The 19,005-nt window shown below is 40.4% G+C and overlaps 1 protein-coding gene across 3 annotated transcripts in view; it reads right to left on the reverse strand.

Annotated features, from left to right (window-relative positions):
* Positions 1-19,005, reverse strand: part of macrod2 (mono-ADP ribosylhydrolase 2) — a 433,012-nt gene that overhangs the window by 243,643 nt on the left and 170,364 nt on the right. For all 3 annotated transcript variants that reach the window (XM_039783426.1, XM_039783425.1, XM_039783424.1), the window contains exon 5: positions 10,428-10,544. In XM_039783426.1, coding sequence (XP_039639360.1) covers positions 10,428-10,544 — 117 coding nt within the window. The remainder of the gene's footprint in view (positions 1-10,427; positions 10,545-19,005) is intronic.

The raw sequence follows: 19,005 nt of genomic DNA on the forward strand, positions 1-19,005 counted from the left end.
CCTTTATAACGACAGCCTTCATTAGAACAGGCTTACTCATGGACAGATGGCAAGGCAGGACTGCATTAGAGCTGCTGCCACATTCCACTTCAAACCTGACCTTCCAGTGGTCCCTCTTCATCTGCCACCCACAAGCCACCTCCTGATGCATTACTGTCATTCTGGGGCTCAGGCATGCCTTGCTGACCCCCTATCTTAGCTCAACAACCAACCCACCACACAGGCTGTAGCTGCTCCTGCACCCCATTACTCCAAAGGCCCCTCACCTCTTTTTTTCAGCCATTTTTTTGGGTGAGACCACCATACTTTCTTTCTGCTAGTGTTTACCTGATCAGTCAAGATGCCCCCCCCCCCCTTCTAGTTTCCTGGTGATGAATGACCGTTGGCCGTCTCACCGACAGCTAGGCAGCTGATGCCACATAATTACAGTTTCACCATTTAGGCAAAATTACCAAATTACTCCAGTCCTCAAGAGGCCTGGAAGAGTGACAGGCTAGCCAACAAAGGAAACACAAATATCTGAAAAGAGAGGGACATGGAAGACTACTTGGGCCTTACAGACGAGCAGTGAAACGAGGTTTGTTCTGTTCTGAGTGCACCCATTACAGCCAATGAGAAGCCAGAGAGCGAGTTGATTAGTCTAGAGAAGCAGAGGCACTTTTTCTTTCATAAATAATGCAAAAAAACATCTGGCCTCTCCTTGATATCTGATTTTCCTATTCGTAGACATTAATTCATCTTGAAATCTTAGGGAATATAATCACAAACAGCTTAAAATTCATCCTAACAGCAAGGTCTGACTATTATCTTTTATGCATTAAGGGTTTAAAAAAAGTCTACCTGAGAAATATTACTCACCTTCCCTTGATTTAATTCTTTGTCTGATTTTAATACTGAAGATGCAAGATTATCATACAAAAATGGTACTTCTTCTACTTTTATAACAAAGTACAACTTTTACATTTAAAACTATTACTACGTAATACCATAATAACTGACAGACAGACTGAATGAGGTACCAAACAAAACAATCAAAACTGTCTGAGAAAGTCCGAGGTAGACCCTGTCCACGGTATGGAGTGTGCATGAAGTGACATTTATGATGTGAGTGCTAACAGTGAGCAGTAGAGAAGATGTTGACTTAGCACTGTGTCTGGTCGGAACTGTGAAGGCCACCAGGTTTGAGTTAAGCCCCACTAATTTATCTGCTACAACAAAGGATTTCTTTCACTTAGCCTTGAATCCAAAATGGAAAAAAACACACCTTGAAACAGTCACACTGTGTCTATTTGATCCATTATGTAGAGATAAAGTACAGTCTGTTCAGCCGTCTGCCATGTTAGCCATTTCATTTATGAAAAAAAGGCTAACAATGCACTGCTGTTGCATGAAAATCTCATAAAATGTGCTATTTTCACATAAGAATAACAGCCCGTCTGTGGCCTGAGAAAATTCAATGAACCACTGGAATCATGGGAGCCTTTAAAAACCCAGTGGATAAAGCAAAAAAATAAAATTGCATGGGGGTCAAAATCTAAAAACAAGGTGTTTTGATAGTTCCTAAAATAGGCAAGAAGTTCAAATTACCTCCACCTATCTAAATTACTTTGGTAACACTTGAAGGTATCTACGTAAGAGTACATAACACATGACACTGTCATGAACACATGACACGGTCATGACACATGAACCCTAACTAACCCTAACTCTAACCTGTCATGACAAAAACCGAATGACAGAAGAGTCATAAACATTTATGACTTGTTTATAATGTTTATGACACGTTCATGGCAGTGTCCTGTCACTCTTATGTAGATACCTTCAAGTAAAGTGTAACCATTACTTTTTACTGTTTATTTACATTTGCTAATGCTGCAGGACACATTGAAATACATAAAAAATTCAAAACCAAAAGTCCAAACTTGAAGGAAAACAGTGAAACATCTTGGTCAAAGCAGCTCCTGAACAAGACTAAATCCTCTCTTGTAAACAACACGTTGTACCCAAATGATTCAATTATGGGTTGTCCGATGGCCCTCTGAAAGTGTCAGCCACGCTGTATGTGATGCGGTGGAGACTGCTTTGATAAACATGCTCAGCAGAATGATAATGTTCTAGGGGGTAATTTAATCAGAATGGGCTGTATGTCACTTACTAATAGTGGGCACTTTGCTGTGATTTATCTGTGTTAGCTGAGTGGAGAGAGACGGAACAGACGGCCTGGTCTCCCAGATTAAATAGGGCATGGGAAAGATTCCTCACGCTATCAGGGAGAAACATTTATCACAGGCTGATGATTAGTATTATTAGCACAGGTGCAGTTACAGTAAACACCAGAGACTCCCATTTTGTCCTGAAAGAGAGCAGTAGATAAAGAAGGAGGCGAACTGAACTGGTGTGTGTCTCCCAAAGGTGTTTGGTCTAACTATGGTCCTGTAAGTTCCACTTAGGCTCCCTACCAAAAGTACGCTTTCTGAAAATCAGATGCTGAAACAAACATTTAAAGCCACTACCACAAAGTTTGCGACAACAACAGCTCTGGGTATTTGGCTGTGTGGTGTATAGCCGGCATGCTTATAAAATTAGTACTACTCTGTCATTGAGCTATTCAACTTTGCCATCAGGCGGATTAGCTACTATCTTTCATTGTGGCAATAATTTCTAAATAGGAAAATTGGAGATAGGAATAACAACAACAAGAAGAGACCCGCCCTGTACTTGTTCATTTAGTTCAAGAGTTATAGGCTAAAGAGTTATGATGCGATGATGTCTCAATCATCACATCCTAGGAAATGTTAAAAAAGCCTGCTGCTCAATACAATTATGGAAAACGAGAAAAATCTAATGACTTGCTATGAGAGGATTTGCATGACCTTGACTGATTACACTGATAACCTTCATTTTAGCTTAGTAAGACCTGCAAATGTTGTAGTCATAAGCGGATGATTCAGCAGCTTATGTGAAATACCTTTAAAAGACTAAGGCTAAAGCCTTTAACAACGGAACATATATTGTCACTTAAAATATACACGAGTACACTTAGTACATATGTGGAGATAAGAATACAATCTAAATGTATTTCTTCCTAATTAAAGCGTAAACCATGGACGGTAACAGGGAAGGTTATAGAGATGGCAAGAAACAACTACTGGTTGTAATAGTAGTTATATTTTTATAGTTATAGACAGGGTATTCAATGGAAGTAAAAAAATAGCAGACCAAACTATTTCTTAGACACATATTAGAGATAAAAATGAATACAGTATGCATATGGCATGTATAAATTATTCCAAATATCTAAAAATGATGCTGATGCTTCCTCATAATAATAATTAATAATATTATAAAATAATTAACAAAGACTAAAAAAGAACTAGGCCACTGTTATGAGAGCAACATGATAAAACAAAGCATTGGCTCTTCTTTCTTGTAGCCAAATATAATTTATTATTTAAAACATATACTTAGAGCTCAGAGAATAATGGCTAGGGGGAGAGAAGCAAAACAATAAATAGTCAAACATTTTGAACTGTCAATCTAAAGTAGCCCTAGGGTGAAAAACAAAACTGGTAGAAGATTTCAGATGAAATTGGACAGTGAAAACACCCGACGTTTATCTAAAAGTTCCTTTGGGACATTAACTTTCTCAAGCAGACCTCTTGTTTGAACTGTAAATACGTTCTAGGTCTGCTGTGACAGATAGGGCTGAAATGTGCAACTGCAGATTAACCCTGTGAGGTCTTTGCTAAACGTTATTAGCGAGAACCTTTGGACAGGCATAATAACGATAAGATTCAGACAAGTCTATTGAAGAGTGCAGTCACTACAGCTCATCCTCAGATATGTCACACATTTAAATTACAATAACACCTTGTACGGAATAGGATTAGGACCACATGTGAAAAATGTATTTGTGTTCTGAGTTTAAAGTCAGAATTCTGAGAAAAAAAGTCAGAATTCTGACTTTTTCTCAGAATTTTTACTTTACTCTCAGAATTCTGACTTTAAACTCAGAACTCAAATCTTTTCACATGTGGCCCTAATCCTCCACAAAATGAAAATAATATGCCACCAGATTAAGTACCTGAGCCCGAAAAGGCACCATACTGGACAGTCCTTAACTCATTCATCATCCCATCAAGTGAGAGTTAAAAAGATTCTTTTTTTTTAAACCATTCAATATCTTATCAGACACAGCACTGCTAATGCACTTTACAACATTTAAAAAAACAAAACAAAAAAACACATGTACTAAAGCAAATGTTCACAGATGACTTAATAATGTATCTTCAGAGGACAGGAATACAGACACACAGTATAATGAACACCATTAAAAAATGATTTCAGCAGTTGAAGCGGCACAAAACAACTGCAGGTGGTAAAGAAATAAGCTGTAACAAGGGTAGCCATTCTGAATACCAATAGTACAATCCCCAACGTTTCTATTCATTTCAACTTTTCAATTGATATTTGGTCAGATTTTAGGCATAGTGCATACTTTAACTTAAATACTAAAAATTGAACAATTATGGACAATGATGCAACACATCCTCTAGTATAGTCATAAATATGTGACTTAGCTTGTTACACTTGACATCTTTTTATTTGATCATTAATCTATGAACAGATGAGTTTCTTGTCTAGGGCAAATAGACAATTTCCTTGTCATATTGATGTAGCAGATCAGTTTTTTCTTTCCACTATGCTAGGTGGGTAATTACTGTCATTGATTAATAATCTGGGCCAGCACCACAATAATCAGTCCCACATGTGCTTGGGCCTCTTAAAGGAAAGGCTCATTTGCCACTGGGATTCACAGCCCAAAAAAAAATTGTAGATGGGATGGGTTTAGTCCGGTCATTTTCCATTGCCTCAGCACATCAAATCTCCAAACAAGGACAACTCTGATTTCAGATCATACTCTTCTCCCTGCGGGCAATAAGTAGTTTTCCAGAACACAAGGATGTGTTTTATTGCTTCACCAGTTATTTTGAGTATTATGTCCAAATTGCAATTTCTCCATTTCTTACAAAAATAACTGATAAGTATATATAAATAATTGACTAGCCTAATCCTTTGTTGAATGAAATACAATACATCATGGGTGATATCTTCAAATAACACTTGAGACTCCATAAATGCTGTGAGATCAAGAGAAATGGCTGAATTCATAGTATGATGGATCGCTTATTTCCATGCATTGTTGGCAAAGTCGTGAGATGACTGCTGGGGGTTCAGCATGAAGCCAAGCCTAAATCCCTGAAAATTTAATTAAAAGCAAAGTGATTTACAATTTGTTGTACGTTATTCAGGGTTTATCGTTCCTTATTTCCAATTATATGCAGTGGACTGGATTTCAGAGAAGGGGGCCCCCAAAGAAGTGTGCAATCCTCTAAGAGATTTATGTGTTTATAGCAAATTGTGAAAATCAGCCTTAATGTTCAGGCAAAACTGGTAAGAGAATGCCCAAATTGGAAATACTGGGCATTGCCAAGATGTAAACGATAAATTGTCCATCTGTCTGAGCTCTTCTCACTCTCGGAAAAGTAGACAAGCCACCATCTACAGAAATGTGTCAGCAGAAGCAATTTTGCTTGCAATGAGTCCACATGTGTACATGATCTAACATCTAACATCTCATGTTATTCCGGGGGCGCGGCGCTGCAGCGACCTGGGCTTGTGCTTACTTCTTAAGGCGACTGAGACTGTATGGAGTAAGCAGCAAGATCATGCTCATGTTCTACTGGGCGATTGGAGAGCATTATCAGATATGGAATCACAGCATGGTTTGGCAACTTAACTGTGCAGCTAAAAAGCAGGCTGGCCAGCACACACAAGGCAGCTATGAGGATAATAGGGAGGAAAGAGTACAAGCCCATACAGAGCCTGTATGAGCAAACAGTCAGAAAACAAGCTGAAAGAATCACTGCAGACTCTCTACACCCTCTCTTCCCTGAATATGAACTTCTGCCATCAGGGAGAAGATTCCGTGTGCCGAGATGTAATACAAACAGACTAAAGTTATCGTTTATTCCAACTTCCGTCAAGCTGCTGAACTCCAATAGTAAATCTTATTTCCAGCAGAGCAGGGATGCAGTAAATACACCAGCACTATTTGCACTTCAATTATTACAGTTAATTCTTAGGATGTTGTGTTGTCTGTGCTGTCATGTGTCCTTCTTTTGCGTCCTTTTTTTGTGTCCTTTGGTTCCTGGCGGATCTGCTGACTCTTCATGTTGATTTATCATATTGTTTTTGTTATTTTGTGTTGAAGTTGTCAAACAAATCCACGCATGTGTACTACTCATAGACTGCAGTTTATTTGCACGCCTAATTAGCTATTTGTCAAGAAGATCTGAAAGAAAATGCATGTTGTTAAATTGTGTGGACTTTATAGTGAAAAAAAAAAAAAAAAAAAAAAAAAAAATGACATTTCTTGGACAAGACCAAGTTGGTCCACAATGTGTTATTTGTCAATTTTCGCCACAATTTAAAAGTCTTTGCATTTGAAGTCTGACAGAAATAAATCAGTGAAAGCGCTAACAAGGCCAACTTCTTTACTTTCCAAACACCTACTATTACCATAATAATATTTCACCTGCTTCAACTGTTTTGACCGACAAGACAATGAGATGCAAAAACTAACTCCACCAACAACTTTCAATGTAGTTCTCAATTAGGCTGATTTTTTTCCTCTTACCGAGTAGAAAAGCTGGTATAGCTTTTTAATTGCTTATAAATAACACTACTTTTGCATAGTTTCAATAGCCACCTCTGTAATTATCCTGATTATCCATCCACTCTGAGCAATGACATGAGGCTGAAGTTAATAATTTGATTATACAAACATTTAAATTAATTTTATGTCAATTTTAATCAATTAATGCATTTAGCTTTAACCACAGTGGTGGGCCATTAACATAACATTGACTGCAGGCTTTTATCCTTTCTTGCTACGCCTACAAGTACCATCCCAGAATTTAGTTAAATTAAAAAATGTAGAAGTTGTGTGCCGTCTTGTTTGTTTACTTTGTTCAGTAGTGAGGGGGTGGACAGACTATTATTTGAGATTTCATAAACCAAATAGATAATTGTTTGCAGTCACGGCAGCTTTATAATGTGTGTGTTGGTGGAACAAATAAGACAGAGACGGAATTAATGGCAAAATAAATCCAAACACTGGATAGACTTTGGGAACGAATGAGATCTCTTGTCAGAGCTGAGCGCTCACAAAGAAAAGTCAAGCGGTTGTCATTTTCCAAGAGCAGACGAGACAACGCTGATGATGACAGTGATCAGAGTTGGAAGATAAGAAGATGATAGCGGCTGGGAGTAAAGATAGCTCTAATATAAAATCACATTCAAAAAATAACAGACTGTTCCCGGTAAAGAACTACAAAATCTATTATGATTTATCAGCACAGGGAAGGTGTTTTGCCCGGAGATAATTACAATAACAGTACCCAGTGGCAGTGTGATTGCTCCCAGGTGACATTGCAGGTTATTAAATTGTCATTGTGCACCCTGTTTTTGGCGCTGCAGACACTTGAACTGGCTGCCCACAAGACTGACTCACAGTTTATCTGCTCCATTTGTTTGACATCTTTACGACATACCATATTAACACAACCTAATTTCATCTGGGCCTCAATGTCTTCTCTTGGCTGTCTCATGGAAATCCTTCAGGGGTTAGGTTAGGACTGCTGGGACGTTTGTCTCGACCGAATTACACCAAGTGACATTTCTTCCATCCTATCTTGTTTTCCATTTCAAGTTTGCAACGGAAGAAACTTGTGACAAACTTTAAAGGTCCAATATGTAATATATTTACTGTATTCAATCCAAAAATGACCCCAACGTGTCATCAGATATTAAGGAAACATGCTATGTTGAAATACTATATTTTCTGACAACAATGCTAATTCCAGTATTTTCTCCTTTTTAAATTTCCGTTCCGTGATGGAATTTCTGTTTGTGTTTTGACCTGTGTGTTGGTATCAACGGCCCAGTTTGACAGCCAGGCCGGGTTGCCAGATATAACTGTAAAAACATAAACCCAGCTTGCTACAGCTGTGACGTTAGGACAGCCATGAAAGCAGCAAACAAACGAACAGGATCAACAGAGATAGATTCTACCAGACCTAAAAACAAACTGCATGTTTTTTAACAGTTGCGTGACCAGAGACGTAACAAACCCCGGGTAAATATTGGAGATGTATTTGAAAGATGGAGACAGCTTAGAGCTCAAAAGGACGCGGAGTTGGCTAATTTCCTCCTGAACAGGTAAGCATTAGCTTCAGGCTAATTTATCACATCTACTATGGATGGGGATTTTATGTCATTTCAACATTCGTGTAGCTACTGACATTGAATTATATAGCTAGAGTACCCGAGTTGGTTACTCACAAAAACAATTGAGACACAGCCAGTAAAGTGATCCCGACTGGTCCAGAGTAACGCCACCATGCTAACCCTGCTAACGTTATCGGAGGACCAGGCAAGCGGGCCAAGGCTGTTTACAGTGTGTAGCCTGTTCAGCGGCTGTAGTTATTTTAAGCCAAGAGAGGGGGGCTGTAAATCGGAAAGAAAGGACCGTGAGTTTGCAGTGTGTTTAGCGATTGTTGCCGTAATTCTAAGCCAATAAAGTGTGTATTTCAGTCGGTTGAAAAAGGACGGCAAGGTAGTGGTATTTTTAGCGGTTCCTATCGTAATTCTAAGCCGAGGAAGTGTGTCTGTCTGGCGTGTGGCGAGGATGGCGAGGTTGTGGGGTTTTTAGCGGTTCCTACTGTAATTCTAAGCCGAAAAGGTGTCTGTCAGTTGTGTCCAGATCTACAGAGGTACATTTGTGTCTGTGTCTTGTTGGTTAGAATAACACTGTTAACACTTTACGGTAAGGGTACATGAATTATCATGAATTCATGCATTAATTAATTGATGTAGGCTATGTATTATTATGCATTATGTAAGTAATGATTTATGTGTTACTGCATTCCTTAATATCCCATGAATCATCAGGAATTGACGTGTTCATAGTCTGTCATTCGTTCATTCATTAGGTAGGTGAACTCATGTCAATTCCTGATGATTCATAAGATATAAAAGGAATGAAGTAATGCACAAATCATGAATTAATTCATGCGTGAATTCGTATTTCATGTACCCTAACCGTAAAGTGTTACCATTGCCAGTGTGGCAGCAGTTCCAAATAATTCGTTTAGTGCCATGCAATGAAAAATACCTTTTCACAAAGTTTTTCACAAGTTCAGTGGGTGCATTTTCCAAAAGAATGCTTTAATTCTGAAAAAGAAAGTTGGTCCCACACGAAACTCACTCAATGTCTTTTAATATTATTTCTTAGATATGTAGGCTACATACCAAGAAAATTCATGAATATTAACTGAGATACCCCATTATGTTGTGAGCAGTAGGCCTACGTGTGCTGTTGGCAAAATTGTGTCTAATCTGTCTGTGTCTATGTCTGACCTGGGCTGGCACATGTTCACGTTAAAAAGCGTGTGCGCGCACGAGCACTCCGGTCACGCTCAAAGTGTCCCGGTTGTAGTTCTGGGAAATCTGGTCACCCTATTATAAAAGTTGTTACATTCTGAGGGGAGGTGACACACAACGCAAACTTTCGTAGACTTCAGAACAAAACATGAACTCAATGGTTAGAGATAAAAACAAAGAAAACACTGCAGTCCCCTTTCATTTGTGGCGTGATGGTAAGAGTTATGTGATCTGTTCACAGAATAAATCAGGGATGAAAAATCAGTCAAATTAAGCAACTAATAGCTCCCTTAATGTCTCTGTTTGTGTGCAGATGACACTCCCATCCAGCCATACAACAAGCACCAATCATATTAATGAACCTTCTATTTATTACAAATTAGTTTTCAAAACTAATAAATTATGATTACAATTTTTTTATTTTGGACATTAAAAACATCCCCGCTCCTACACCTTTGGAGTGCACACTAATGACCCCAGTCATTATGTGCACGTATGCAAGTGTGTATACGTGTGTGTGTGTGTGTGTGTGTGTGTAGTTTCATTTGCACTACTTCATAGAAACTATGACCTCAATTCAAAATATAATGCATGTGCACACATCAATTGCAAAATCAAACAGCTATGCAAAAAACACAATTTCTTTGTGATTTTCTGCATCAATGCAATGCCAGTGCAGTCCACTAGCTGGTTCAGGAGCCTTGGGTTTGATTAAATGAGGGTTGTTTTATAAGAACAATATAGATTACTGCTGCATTGGACAATGTTTCACTAATGTTGCCCACAAATCTTAATGTTCTCCAACTGTGATGTAGCCCTCAATGGCAGCACTTTTGATTAGAGAATATTCCTGCCAGGCACCGGTGCACACATTACAGAACAAACATATCAACAAAAATCATTAATTAAGGGATACTCACATTTTGCAGGGAGATCATAGCCGCAGGTGATCTTGGCTTTGCCGGTTTCACAGCCATTTAGTGAGTGGCACTCATCATACAGACAGGAACCTGCCGCTTTGTGTATGCAGCCATCCACTGAAACACAGACAGACATACAAAGAGAGGTAAGGCCTACCTGAGGAGAAACAGGCACACGGCAGATCTCAAACTAGCTGGGCTAATTACCAGTTTGTGTGCTTTATCATGTCAAAACAAACAAGCATTTACAGGAACAGGACCAAGAACATGCTGAAAATGATGTTGATCAGTTTGATTCCTGAATCCCTACGCTCTCAAATTATCTCCTGAGCTCTGTATCTCCTCTCTGTAGGGACAATGGGTCTGCCATAGTGTGCTGCGCCTGTTGCTGGTAAATATTGACGAGCTTAGGAATGAAATTAGCTGGGCTCGGTTCTAATGACGCCTGCACACACACTGAAAATGAGACTGTTCTTCCTGTAATCCCTCTCCACTGTCAACAGCGAAATAAAGTCAGATCATTAACTGTATTTTTTCTGCCCTGTGGTGGGAATCTTATATCTGTCCTGTTCTCGGTGGTGAGCCTGTTATGATGCCGATCTGTGTTCTGATTCTGTCGCGCTCCCTGTTGATGGGTTTGTCCTGGTTCCACGGAGACCCCGGGTACCCCGCCCCCCTAAGGTTTTAATTTTACCGGGTTAAGGCCGCGATACACTTGATTGATGGCACGTCTTACACAAGGAGGCAGAGAGATAGAAATCCACATTATCCGTCTCTGAAAGCCTGACATCCCTCCAAGAGCATGTTATCAATCACACTGAAACATCATAAAATCCTCCTCAAGTTGTCCTGTAAAAATCCTCACAAGCCATTAGAGGATAACAGAGCCAGGAGGAGGAACAGTAGCAGTTGGAAAAACAGACGTGTCTTTTCTTAAGTTTCTCTATAAGACTTGGCCGATGGAGAGAACAAGTCACAGACCAGCTTTATCCATCAAAGCTTAAATGGTTGAAAGTTAAGACTGCAGGATAACCGCTGTTTACATATTTTGAACTGATAAAGAAAAAAGAACTGAGGAACAGATTAAGAAAAAAAAATCTGAATTTATATTCCTGATAAAAGACAAAATGTGACTCTAATCGCTATCTTAATCTCTAATGTAATAATTATTCACATACAGCGCCTGGGAAAAAAGCTGTGAAAGAAGGCTGAACATTAGTTATACACTATCTTCAAAAATGTACTTTGTTTCACATCGTCAACACAGACAAAAGGTCTTCTGATGAGGGATGGTCCTTTTCTGAGCGCCTTTCAATTTCTCAGGGATGAGTCAACGACAACAGCTGGGCGGAAGATTTTCCAGCTCTATCAATCATCTTTAATGGACTGAGGGACAGGCAGTTGACAGAGACGAATCCTGATGGCTTTTGGAAAAAGTAACATGAGTCTGACAGTGATGTGGATATGAGGAGGTATCGCTCTGGCAACAATGAAAGCTACTTAACACTGCACAGAGCGGATATGGCGCTGGCTGTAGGCTTGGTATTCTTATCATATTCACTGTGCAAACAAGATTGTCCATGATCATCAGCCACACTTATTTGCTTCATAATTGCTTCTTATCATCTCACAAACACAAATTGCTAAATGCAAAGGCTGAACTGAAAGCTCCGGGACTGTAAGCATGCTTCTCAATCATATACACATAAAGTTGCTCCTGCCATAGAAGAAATCAGGGCCTTTTTGCCCTTGTGTTTCGTTATAGCACTAAATGAAGAAGATTTAAGCACCCAAATGTGTTCACCTGATGCAGCAATTGCATCACAGCAGTGACAGGCCACTCAATGTTTACTAATTTCTCCATTCCTAATGACATTATTCATATTCAGTCTATTGAGGTGAATTGATCAAGTTTTAATATAGCTGTAAATCTACTATCTAATACTATATATATGTGTATATATATATATATATATGCAATGGGACATTGCAGGTTGCTACATAACTACATCTACACCACAGATGAAAACTTTTGAAAAACTTTGATAATGTAATGTTACAGCCTGAAATAAGGCAGGAGACAGTTCAATAGCAGGAAAATATCCTGCTAGAGCAGGTGTAAAGGAGACTATGATCTTTTCATGGTCATATAAGGCCAGCCAGGTTAGGACAATTTAATAATGCCCTCCTCCAGTTTGCAGTTTTCCCACAGGAGTCCATCCTCCCCAGACACTTCCTCTCATCACTACTGTACCAGGCATGGCTCATCTCTTACCTTTGAGCACCTTGGGAACACAGTGAGCAAAAGCATACGGGGTTTTGTGTTTCATCTCCGTAGCTGAAGAGTAAGATTATAGATAGATAATAGTTTCAGCTTCCATTTCGCTGCTCCTTCTATTCACGGTTGCATAAGCTAGAGTGAGTGAGTTTTTTCCTGATGATACCGAGTGTGTCACTGTGCATCTAGTGTCAGCAAGTCCCGACAAGCTTGGAAATCTGTTCACAGTGCCCGTAAATAGAGAGGAAGATGCTGAACTGATCTGGCTGATTGCCAGAGTCTTGGATGCTACAGCTACAGATTTAATTTACCTGCTTCACGGAATGGGTGGAGTGGCACAGATGCATAGTGGGTAATAATGTGTGTTTGAGAAAGATATATATAGCGAGAGGGGGGGGGGAAGGGAAGTATAGAGACAAGAAGAGGTTTCAAAATGTGCTTTGTAATTTCAAATTCAACTGCACAGTGGGCTGTGAGACAATTAAAACTTGATTGTGAATACATTTTTCCATGTCCATTGCGTAGACAACTAAAAGCAGATCCAATGTTCTGTAAGTGGAGACATGAGCCACATGCAATTTGGCCATCAATTTATTTTCTCATTTAAGTGGGATTTCAGCATTATTGCCTGAGGATTTCTACAATATAGATGGCTGCAACATTACCTAAGGCAGCCTCAGATTCTCATTAACTAAGACTGGTATTTACATTCACTTCACAAAGGAGGACACATCAGCTCACTCTCTTGTTATTCACAATGTAACACCAAGGCTTCTACAATCATAAAAAGGTCTGTATTTTGCACATCACAAGATTCATAGTTAATTCTGATTATCTGCGCATTTAATTCAATTATCAGGTGGAGCGTATTCAACATGTTTTGCTGTAAAACCTCACAATAAGCAAATATCATATGTCTTGTTATCATTCGTATGTGTTTGAGTAGTATTAATAGTCTCCTCCTGAACAACATTATGCCTGTGTCCCTATTCCATTATACTTTGAATACAATAATCATATTCAAATGCTAAAAAGACATCACAGTGTGCTCATCCTGATGATGCACCTGCATCACAGCACTGAAAGGTGATCAAAGCGACCTCTCTCTCATCTCCCAGCTTTTAGTCTGAATTACATGCCAAGGAGAAGCCCTGGGATGAGCATGCGGCCGGCTGTGTGATGCACAATCAGTGGTGCCCATTGCTATATTTCAACTCCTGTTAAGACTTCTTTATGGAGGACATTTTATTTAACAGGCTTAATATTTAGGCGGCAGCATCTGCTTCTGTCCACCCCACTCCTGGGCTTCCTCAGCCCCCGTTGAAAAATAAAAACGGCCAATATCTCATCTATCTCTCCATGCAGCCTGCCACTGCTTTAGGCTGGGCCTATGTGGGACAAAACATTTATTCATCTTCTCTGAGTGCCTTGCTCAAAGAAAGCTTCCCTGAGCAGCCACTCCAGCAAGTCCACACAGCTAATGAAGATAACTTTGAGCAGCGGCTGGACGGCATCCCTCTGAACTCATAATGGGAACAAGGAGAGAGCAAGAGACCGAGGGAGAGCCATATTGAGAGAGACAAAGGCATTTTTTTTTTTGGAAGACACCTCTGCCTCGTCCTCTCAAGGCTCCGTTCCCACATGCATTAAGGGACTCAGCAAAGCTCTGCTTACTCTCCCGGGGCTTCTCCCAGGCAGCCCGAAAACCAAGGGCTTTCAATCGCTCCCTCAGACACAATGAATACCTGCTCTGCTCTCATTACAATACCCTGCTTTTCAGAAATAGTGTCAGCTGCAATTTTCTCTCCTAATTATTTTCCGCTCCTCTGAGGGTTAGGTTCAGGACTGGAGCCAGAGGAGGCAGCACAAGCCGGGCAGGAGGGAGGGAGGGGGGTGAGCTGGATTCTACCTGGCAGGATATGGAAAAGTCTGAATATCAGTCCATAATCTAACAGAGGGGAATAGATAGTTGATATTGAGGTAGGCCTATGTGGCCATTACCTGCTGATCCACTGAGATTTCAAACGCCAACACTGGGCTTGTCGGGCGATAGGAACTAAAACTTGTATCAATACTCTCTCACGCTGGGAATTGCAGTTTCCACACAAAAACCAAACAAAATTCCTAAAACTATTTAACCATATATTCCTTCACACCTATTTTTTTTAGTATCCATGGCAACAACATATTTCCTCTCTCCTCACAGCACTTTCTTTTTGTAGAGCTGTACACTGATCAAAGCCCCTCCACAATTCCACCTCTGTGATTTACGACACCATTTTCTACTCAACTAATTTCACAGAAGGAGATAATGACATGGATTAGTTGCTAATCAAGTGCCAATCAGAGATCTGGCTGAACTAAATGTCAGGTGGAATATGTTTAAGCCATTGTGGTTACTCCCTTGTGATACTGCATTATGTGTCCTAATCGCAGCAATTTGGGATGCAACAGGAGCCAGAGCTTGCACTCTACTGTAACCAAGTTCCAGAGAAAGGGGTAATAATCTCTATTTTACCTATAATACCCAGGTCAACAAGAGATTTGGGATAATAGAATGCCAAGCAGATGTTACTCTCCAAAGTGACATAAAATATCTCAGGCTTACAGGACTCACAATTCCCCTGATATCGCTATGTAAGCAGGAACCGGAATAAATGACAACAATCACAGGTTCCACGCAGTGGAAACCCTGTTGTTATTATTGTTGCAGTTCAGTCCAAGTTGACGAATATGTCAGTAAAGATTTGAAGCGCTGAAATAGGATCAAGAAGTGGGTTGCAGTTTCAGCCTAAAGGTCGGGACACACTAACCAGACGGCCAACCCTCGGCAGAAAAGGACTGATCAGTCTCCCCGAGTTGGTCAAAAAAGTGCCTCGGAACACACCAAAGCGGCGAGACGTAATACGTAACATCCATAACAGCAGGTGGCGCTAATCTGTATTGTCACCCAAAAATTAAAACCGGCAGCTGATTGGACAAACGCGTTACGTGGGTCTTTTTTCTCTGGAAATTCAAAGCCAGACTGTCATGGCGGCTTGTTAAAAAAAAATGAAGGCCGACGGCCCCTCCGACGGATGACAGCACGGAACACACCGAAAAGACTTGAGTCACTGACCTCGCCAGACTGTCCAATGGCCGATTATCGGTTTTGTGTCTGGACCTTCAAAAGGTCCCATGGTATGAAATTTTCACTTTATGAGTTTTTTTTTTTAACATTAATATGCGTTCCCCCAGCCTGCCTATGGTCCCCCAGTGACTAGAAATGGCGATAGGTGTAAACCGAGCCCTGGGTATCCTGCTCTGCCTTTGAGAAAATGAAAGCTCAGATGCGCCGATCTGGAATCTTGCTCCTTATGATGTCATAAGGGGAAAGGTTACCTCCCCTTTCTCTGCTTTGCCCGCCGCCCACAGCCGCCAAGAGAATTTGGCCCACCCATGAGGAAATAGATCTACAACCGTGGCCGCAAGCTGGTCAAGGCCACACCCCCACCCTCCACCTTGCCTCTCTCCTCCTCAATAGCAATTAAAGCTACAGACACGTACAGAAATGGCACGTCCTAAGGAACGCTCATTGTGGGACTGGCTCTAATGGCTGTAATTCTGCACCAAGGCTGAATTTCGGAAAAGAGACTTCAGATACAGTTTTAGGGGACCACTAAGGCCTATATAAAAGCATCAAAAAAGCAGCATGTCATAGGACCTTTAACGATTAATATACTGACATACCGCAGGTCGTATAAATAACAGAGCAGTTTGAGGCTTATTTAGAAGTTTGCCAGTTTAAATACACATACAAGAACTAAGACATCTTAAGGGATGAAAGAGAAACCTTTACTGAGGTCCCCTTAAGCAAGGCACTTCATCATAGCATAGTACACCACCACTGTAGAGGATCGTGCTGCACACCTCCCAGCTGTAAATGTGTCTAAATGTATGAGTGACAGGCAGGTCCCTGCTGAAAAAAGAACATGTAAAAAAAAAAAAAAAAAAAAAAAAAATACAGAACTATTCAATGAACAGAGAACTAAAAATCGACTTTCAAAATGGAATTTTAATTTGGTTGCAAAAAACATTACGTTCACTGAACAGAGCAAACCGTTGAGAAACAGTTAGCCTTGTTAGATAATGCATGGACATAATTCCTGGCTTTTACAGGACGCTCAATTCCCCTGGCATCGCTATGTTAGCAGGAACCAGAATAAATGACACAACAATCACAGGTTCCACGCAGTGGAAACCCTGTTGTTATTATTCAGCCCAAGTTGACAAATATGTCAGTAAAGATTGGAAGCGCTTTCTCTGGGAAATGGGACAAAGAAACATAGCGGGTTGCAGTTTCAGCCTTAACTATACTGACATACTGCTGGTCGTTTCAATAACAGAGCAGTTTCACCCTGCTCTTTTCCACTGTTCCTATTAATGTCTTCTATAAAATATAGATATATTCAACAGACATGGCCAGGATTATTGCAGCTGCTTAAAAACAGAGCTTCTGGCAACATTCACAGCACCTTTCCACCTCCCGCTGACACGGTAGTTCTTGGATCGTGCATTAGTCAGAATTTACGCAGATGCACTTCTCTTAGTTTCCAATAATTTAAAACAATTTTGTGCTAATGTTTCCATGGCACCGAGTTAACCTTATTACTTTGCATTTTATGCCATATGTAGATCTGTTGATCATGCGGAGATTAAGCCAGCTAGTGTTCAGCTGACTGCAGACAGATTTAGTAAAGAAAATGAATTATTTTACCATTTTAGCAATAATGGACGCTAAAGCTCAAAATACTGACTGATTATATTCAGTCAGTATGCATACTACTTAATACTGCATTTAAAAACCAGAGTTGGATTTGTGGAGTAGGGGCTGAAGTTATACATGTAAGGAGCACACACTCTTAATGCACACACTTTTCCCAGGGCCGTAAAGGAATGCCAGGTTAGGTTACCACAGCTCATGTGGCACTGTCGTTGGAAACCTGGAGTCCCGACAGCTGCGGACAACTCGGTGCCAAACCCCAACCGTGCTGAACTCCCTTGGACAATAGTGACGGCCCCGGCCCTCACATTTAACCATGTTGTTTTTACTGCTCTGTCTTGTTGTTGCAGCATTCCCTGTCTGAGGTAGCGGAGTCGCTCTGTCTTAAACAACCTGAGGTACACTGTCTGCATTCTTTACATGACATGGGTACTGCTCATTTTGCTTAACAGCAACTCTAGGCTGGCCACACTTTATTTGGATAGTCCAATGCCGAGTTTCCTGTATTGCAGCTTTCAAATAAACACTCAAAGATATTTTTTCCCCCAGTGTCAAGTTTATGACCCTATTTTCAATCCTAAATCCAACCCTAAAATAAGACCAGACATCAACTATTCACAGACACGAGTTTCATATTCAACTCCACAAATTTTACTAAATTAATAGCACATGGATTATCAACAAAGGATTATCCAAATTAGGTGTGACGAGCTACCCAGTGTGGTTTCCAGGTCTCTTTTGTAGTTTGCATGCCTTATCTATAATGATTTGTATTTCCTTGCAGAACAGGAAAACTGTACAGACCCAAATGGACATGCATGCATGATTTCTCTCTGCATTTAAACTAAGCTGTATTGCTGTTGTAATGAATTGACTGGCTCAATATCTGTGAACATGCACGTGTCCAGCTGAAGGATGCCAGTATATCATCAAGGTACCACTGTAAGCAACGTCTTAACAGATACCATTCCTGTCATTTGGAAACAGTCGTCCCCATATCACTGACTGTGATAACAGCTCCTCAAAGAATAGTATCCTGCCCGCTGGAAATTCACCATTTGCGTCTTCTACGACTCTATCTAGGTTAAAACCTTCTTCCATTTCTTGGTTGTGTGTGATGCCCTTATAATCACAGATAAACACAAACCTCCTCATACAGCTTCCTCTCCCAGCTTTAATATCACACTCATTTTTCACCTTTGACTCCTCATCCAGTCTCTTATTATGAACAAGCACTCTGTCAATGTGGCTATTATCGCCTCGTCTCCTAGGTTAGATTACCTTTGGCAGCCCAGCTTTACTATTGCTGCCACAGGAAAGAGAGAGAGAGAGAGAGAGAGAGAGAGAAAGTCAGGTATGAGAGAGTCTAAGATCTTTCTCTTCCAGCAAAACCAATCAGAAGTGCAATGTTTGTGTGCATGTAAGTGTGTGTGTGTGTGTGTGTGTGTGTGTGTGTGTGTGTGTGTGTGTGTGTGTGTGTGTGTGTGTGTGTGTGTGCTTGCCGAGTAACTTTAAATGCAGCTTTAAACCACAACGTA

This window comes from Perca fluviatilis, chromosome 19, assembly GCF_010015445.1.
Source record: "Perca fluviatilis chromosome 19, GENO_Pfluv_1.0, whole genome shotgun sequence".
Classification (NCBI taxonomy): domain Eukaryota; kingdom Metazoa; phylum Chordata; class Actinopteri; order Perciformes; family Percidae; genus Perca; species Perca fluviatilis.